We start from the raw sequence: 7088 nt of genomic DNA on the forward strand, positions 1-7088 counted from the left end.
TTGGGGTAACTAGGAAGAATGGTCACAAACTGATGGAGAGCAGATTTAGGTTAGACATCAGGAAGAACTTGTTTAGGCTGGGCAATAGGGGGAATGTGTGATGCTTGCTGGAAATGAAAGGGTTAAATGCTGCTCCCAGACATGCTCCCCCATCCCTTGTCCACTGCTGCCTTTCTGTGGTACGTGGTAGCACAGGTCTCTGCAACTTGGGGTTTTGTACTGGCACTAAAAGGATTCCCTTCACCATGCATCGCTGGCACAGTAATACTGGGCCATGTCCTCAGGGCTCAGGCTGTTCATCTGCAGGTGTAGCAGGTTCTGTGAGTTGTCCCTGGAGATGGTGAATCTTCCCTGAACATCTGCTGAGCACCACTGGCTGGATCCACCAGAGTTAATCTGGGCCACCCACTGTAGCCCCTTTCCAGGAGCCTGGTGGACCCAGGTCATGTAGGAGCTGCTGAAGGTGAATCCAGAGGCTTTGCAGGAGAGGCACAGAGAGTCTCCAGGCTTCCTCACATCTCCTCCAGACTCCACCAGCTGCACCTTGCACCAGGCACCTGAAAACACAGGTGAGACACATAAACAATAAGGAAACCTTGACTGACCCTGCTTGAACTGCCGTTATCCAGGGGAAAGGAGTCACTGGTGAGCACTGCAAGGCTGACAAGGAGCTGGAGCCAGAGTCCCATATCTCTGCTGGTGTCAGGGGCTCTTGGTGAGATGAACCAGCACCCTGGGGCTTCGCCCTGTGAGAGCTGCAAGGACCATGGGACAGCAGAGGCTAAGAGGGGAGCAGAGGAGCTGTGTTTGCATATCTCCCTCTATAAAAGGGGTGGAGAATCTTGTTCCTCTAATGAACTCAAGTTCTGTGTCTGGGACTCGCACAGAAGAGAGTTCCCAGAGTCTGGCTGTGAGACTGTATCTTCAACGCACTGTCCTGCCCTTAGTCAAGGTGCCTGGAGAAATCTTAGGACCCTGGTTTTGTGTGGAGAAGGGAGCTCATCCCTCTTCTCTCTCAGTGCTGGCTGGGTTTCCAGGAGAGCCCAAGGGAGCTGGGATCCGCACTGCAAGTCTAATGCCAGAGGTCCCAAGCCCCTCACTCTGAGACCCCTTTAGTCCTGGCCCTGCAGTGGGAGGGGGGCAGCAGAGCTTCCCCTTCTTCTCTCTACACTGTCTGCACTCTCAGGGGATGACAGCTGGATCCCAGTCAGGGGCTTTCCCAGGGGTTTTGGCCTATGGCTCCAGGGACCTCACGGGTACACTGTAAAGACCTGGATGTGGATCTGTAACAACACAAGACTTGAGAAGGGGTATCAGGCAGGGGCTGGGCCCTGTGGGACTGTGGGTACAGGAGGGCATCCAGGGAGCCCAGCACAGTCTGTGGGGTCACTGCTCTAATACACATCTGTTTGCTCACCAGAAGCCTGGTGCTAGTCATACATACTGAGGGCAGTGTCAGTGCTGGTCTAAGCTGGGGGCTGATCTGGAGGGTGTGGGAGAAGAAAATACCTTCCAGAGAAACTGTAGTGAGAAGGAAATGGAACCAGGGCTCATCCTTCTGGGTGAGGGAGAAGCACTAGGGGTCACATAGCACAGATATGGGAGCTGGGGGTGTCTCCACAGGTACTGCCTAGGCAGGGGAAAGGACACCTTTAAGGTGCAAGCTCTCCTCTCCCTATTTCATGTCTCTTCCAGATAAGAGTCCTCCTTACTTCGTCTCTGCTCCTAGGCTGCAAGGGGCATTGCTAATCTCCACACAGGATGAAGACAAGCTCTCCTACTCCAGGGTCTGGGGCCAACTCATACCAATGCAGTTTGGTGAGAAGTACCCCTTCTTACAGAAGAGCTCGTCTGTGTAGGGTGATGTGAAATGCCCAGGGGATGATTTAAAGCACGCCAGGTTCCTGAATCAGGCCTATGTGGTGATAGCCCCTTGCTAGGTGGTTGGACAAGGCTCTGAGTCCATGTCATTCACGCTGTGAGGATGGTCCCTGCATTGGGACAGATGGACTTAGCCCTGGGAGCAGAGCAGTAGGTGGCAACATGTGCAATGCAGAGCAGAGGCCTGGGGAGGATGAGGGAGAGGATGGGGATTTTAGGATGTGTGTGTCTTTGTGTGTGCACCCAGGTGCCAACAGCTAAGCCCTACTCTGTCCCTGGTGCTGGGACTCTAGGCTGTGGAGCTTTGATCTGGCCCCAGGGCTCTAGTCTATTCTGATAGTGTTTCTAGGGCCTGAGAGAGATGACTCCTGGCTGCAGGGGCCTCTTCCCACTCTGCCCCTGAGCTTGGTGACAGTGATGGTAACAGATATGTAACAGAGAGGGGTATACAGGACAGACAGATGGATACCAGCCAGGCAGGCCAGAATATGACAGGGGCAAGACCTCCCCTCCTCTGGACCCCTATGACACACCTGTTAGGGTGGCAATAATTTGGATTATTGGGGAGCATTGGATCTGCAGCTGGCACTAGGCTTTTAATCTGTCTCAGCAAAAAGCTGCTGACCACAAAGCAAGATGGTATGTTAAATTAACCTTGCAAATGCTTAGCCAAGTAGTTTCTTTAACAGTGGAATAGTGTGCAGGATACATGATTCCTTGTGTAAGAAGCACAAGATGCAGCCCACCAGCTGTCATCAGGAGATAAAACAGAAGCAAGGCCTTGGAGATGGTGCTGAAGTCAGCAAAGAACAAGAAAGAACCAGCAAGTGACTGAGAGTACCCGAGTTCATGGCCTTACACATGTGCTCTTAGCAGAGAGGCATGTAAATTAATGAAATGCATAGGCAATTCCATGTTAATGAAGTAAACAGTAAACCGAGGTGGAGCTTGAGATGGGAGGAGACATGGGTGGAACCTAAGGAGGGACATAGGTAGAGTGAATGTTAATATGAATGAACCAAGGTGTACAAAATGTGAAAAGAACTATTGTTCAATGCAGGTCCCCTGCTGGGTGTCTGTGAGGGACCCTTGTCTGAAGCTGTCTCCATTCTGAATAAAGCTGTTGCAAGCAATGTGTGCTGGTGTTTGCTCCCTGCTTGCTCTGGATAATGAGGACCAGGATCCATGAGCAATTGGACCGTCATCTCCCTAGTCATTGGGCGCTGCATAGAGTCGGGGTCTAACAACACCCTTCCTGGGTCAGGGAGAGGAGTGGCCTCAAGCCCCATGCAGGAAGACCCGTGGCCTGACCATGGTGGCTCCATCCTGCCCAGCAGTAGGATCTCTGAAGAGTGGGGCTGAGTAAGCTGTGCTAGGAGGAAGGGATTGGTGGTACATGACTGGAGATGATGGGTCAGGAACCGGGAAGGAGTAGAAGTGAGTGGGTCAGGAGTTTCTCTTGGGGGTGACAGTGACTTGGAGCTTCAGGGGATCTGCCAGGGTTTGTAGAAGGATTAGAAAGAGTCTCTGGGATGCCTCACATCCTCTCCAGACTGCACCAGACCTTGGTTTGTGACTGGGCTCCAGGGATAAAAACACCTGCTTAGAAATTGTGTTAAGAGAAACAGCTTCATTCCATGGCCTTAAAATGCACTGAACATAGGGAACAGCATCTTCCCAAATTGGTGCAGCTGAAACCAGCTGGGGCCGATGTCTCCCTCCCCTGGTGAAAACTGAAAAAAGATTGCTCGGTGGGTCACTGGTGCCTGCGCAGATGTGCTCCTCCAGGTGCCACCTGGGCAGAGATGGAAAGATGGGCTCAGGGCACTGCCACCATCCCTTACTTGGTGCCATTTATACAAGAGACCCTCAGAGCTTCCCCAGAATCCTGACTCCTGCCCCTATGGACCCTTTCCCTGCCCTGCTACTAGCTCAGCTGGGGCCAGACCCAAAGACAGTGCAGGGTCCCAGAGCTCTTGTCAAGGCGGAGGGGAAAGGAGCCAATGCCTGGAAGCCCCATTCGCTGCCCAGCCTGGAGCACGGGGGCAGCTGGGAGAGGACAGGAGACGGGAAAGAAGTAGGAGGGTGATTTGGTGACATCATTTCTTGGCATCTGGGAGAGACCATGGTGAGGCTGTTGGTACCTAGTGCCTTCCGTAGAGATAGGGAAGGAGTAAGTGTGGCCAGAGCTGAACTCCGGGAGACACTCTGCTGTGTTAGCTTCACATATAGAGGAAAGAGACCCCCTACCCAGTACCCTGAAGAGAGTGAAGAGGCTGTGACCTAGGGACAGAAGCAGCCTCAGAGCGAGAGCACTTTGGGTGAACAGAGAACCCAAGACCATGCCAGAGCAAGACCGTGAAGGAGGGAACAGGGACATTGTTCCCTGTGCAGCCCTTGGAGGTGTGAAGAGAGTCCAGGAGGGTCAGGCTGAGCCTGGGTCTCTCCTGTGTGTTGTCTCCAGAGAGTTTGGTATCCAGCAAGATGATGGGGTGTTTCCCCCACTCCCACCTGCTGAGGGGTCTGCGTGTCTCCTTGGAGTGTGGAGCTGGGAGCTCAGGATGCTGTGACTAGTGCTTTGCTCTGGACGCTCAGGGGTCTCTGCCCTGCATTTGTCTCTGGGAGTTCATTCTAGACTGAGTGCTCAGGCCTGGCTCCATGCTGTGGGCAGGGGCCGGACAAGGTCTGGGTCACAGCCCTCATGGGGAATGGGGCAGGTGGGGTGTTTAAGGGCCTAGAAACACACTGCTGCAGCGGGGTTGCTGGCATGTAGGAGATGGGCACATGATTGCTGGTGCACTGGGGCTGGAGCTGCCTCCCTTAACCAGGAGACCTGGGGCAGGGGGTGATATGTGGATGGGGTGTGGCTCTGCCTCTCTAGGTCTGGGCTGAGGGGGCAGGGACCTCTTTGGTTCTGTGTGTTGCTGCCCCTGGGGACCCTTGTTGTAGGTGCAGGAGGAAGCAGGGAGCTGGCAGGGCATGGAGTCTCTCTGGACATCCCTCTTTCTCTGCACAGGCCTTATTGCACTAAGAGATGCTGTCTCCCTGCACAGCTGTATGGGAGTGGGGGTGTTTCTCCCCGTTAGGGAGCTCAGCTGCAGGGACCTGGACCCTGAATGTGTCTGCAGATGGAGGCATTGCTCTGGGAAGACTGAGGGAACTACTTCTACCCTCCTATGGATAAAACGGATTTGCTGCTGGAGAAGCACAGCCCTGCGCTTGGAGCCTGGTGCTGGCAGGACAGTGAAGGCTCCAGGGTCTGGGGCAGGATCCAGTTGTCAGGGCTCAGGGCTGTGTTCACTGTTGGGCTGTGGTAGCATGAGTCCTGGTTTCTGCAAGGGGGTCTTTCCCTCCCACTCCTGGGAGGATGCAGAGGGTTAGTGGAGGAGAATGGAGCATCAGGGCAGGACTCCTGGGTTCAGTTCCAGGCCTCAGGACTCAGCAGCTCTGTTGGACTTGGGTCAAAAGGAGTTTAACCTATGGCTGTTTTGGGAGTGACCTGGAAGCCAGATGCAGCAGTAGGTAGAGTTGTGGCTGGCAGCTGCTGCCTTTACTGCTCACACAGGCAGGCTGGGTCCTGCAGGGCTGGTTTCTGTGAAGGCTCGAATAGATTTTGCATCTCTGTGTGGCTCTGGCACAGTAATACCAGGCTGTGTCTCTGGGTTGCAGGCCGCTCAGCTGCAGCTGGACTTTGCCACTGGAGGTGTCTCTGGTGATGCTGAGGCGGCTTTTGAGAGCACTGTTATAATTAGTGCTCCCACCACTCCAGATAACCCCCATCCAATCCAGCCCCTTTGCCTTTGGCTGGTGAAACCAGTGCACACCAACACTAGTCAGAGAGACTCCAGAGACAGTGCAGGTCAGGCTGAGGGTCTCTCCAGGCCTCTGGACTCCCCCACCAGACTCCACCAGGCTGCCCTGAGCATACACACCTGCAGGGAGGGGGGAGAGAGTGAAGTGATTTGCAGAGGGCCAGTACCAGGGAGTCTCTGCCACCAGCTACAGGCAAGGATCCCAGAGCCTGCTCTTACCCACTGGGAACAGCAGTAGGAGGGGGATGATGGTGCTGGCATCCATGGCCCTGTTTCCAGAACAGCTTCAATGGGAGGCAGGAAGCTAGACTCAGCAGCCTTGGAACTGGGCACCTGTCTGTAGCTGCTCTATAAACAGGGCACCAAAGGGCTCATTTGCATGGGTCAAGGGATGGGGTTGATATAAATGAGTGCCAGGGGGTGGAACAAAGCATCTCTCATTTTGTTCATTATAAGAGCATGTAGATGTGACTAACCCGACATGATATAGAAACAGTCCTGCTCACGTTTATTTTGTTTCTTGACATTTGAGCAGACCAGTCCACAGCATGGAAGCATCAGTGTGGTCCATCAAGCCCCACCCAGGGTCCTCCTCTTCTCTGTGCCTTGCTTGCCTTTTGTACAGGTCCCAGTGTACAGGACTAGCACCCATTGCAAGTCTGAAACCATCCCCTGCTGGGGGTATCCTGGGAAGGGATGGTGGAAGCAGCTGTGCTAACAACTCCACCCCACCTGCAGTGTGAACGCTGCTGCACTGGGTTCTGAGGTGAAACCCTTCAGCCTGCTGCAATGGGCCTGTGCTGCAGGCAGGGGCAGAATATCATTCCCCCTGGGTAGCCCAGAGTGACAAAACTGGGCTTAAATCCACCTTCATGCTGCTACTTCAACAGGTCTCTGAAGCTGTCCGAGGAGTGGGCTTAGTGCACAAGTCTCCTGAAGCAGGGCAAGCCATTGTCAGTGATTTCTAAGTCCTGGAGGATAGAAAAGTCCTTCTGTACTTTGTTAAGAGCAATTCTCTTTGCTTTTGATCTCCTGGGGCAGTGATATTCAAACTTGTTGTCCCATGGGCTGGACAGGCAGTGCCCAGTCCATCTGCAGGTCAGATCCAGCTGGTGGGCTCAATCTGGCACATGGGGTGGGCACAATTGGGCCCAATCCAGTTGTTTTGGGTGGTGGGGGGCATCCTGGCTCCAATCTAGTCTGTGGGGAATGGGGGAATGGCCAGAGCGCAATATGCCCCAGCCGAGGAGAGGGTATGAACAGTCCTGATCCTGCTGTGTGGAGAGAGGGGGTGCGCTCTGGTTTCTAACCGGCCACGTGGGGCTCAGAATTTGGCAGTGGGGGAGGATGGCAGTAAGCATTGCTGCAGCTCCCTTGACACCACATTTGCTGGCC

The 7088-nt window shown here is 54.1% G+C and overlaps 1 gene segment (V, D, J or C); it reads right to left on the bottom strand.

Moving 5' to 3' along the window:
• Positions 1-240: 240 nt before the first annotated feature.
• Positions 241-5958, bottom strand: LOC102382125. The segment is given in 3 exon segments: positions 241-557; positions 5781-5813; positions 5913-5958. Coding segments are annotated over 3 exon segments (396 nt in total).
• Positions 5959-7088: the final 1130 nt, after the last annotated feature.

Source organism: Alligator sinensis, unplaced genomic scaffold (assembly GCF_000455745.1).
Source record: "Alligator sinensis unplaced genomic scaffold, ASM45574v1 scaffold2139_1, whole genome shotgun sequence".
In the NCBI taxonomy this organism is placed as follows: domain Eukaryota; kingdom Metazoa; phylum Chordata; order Crocodylia; family Alligatoridae; genus Alligator; species Alligator sinensis.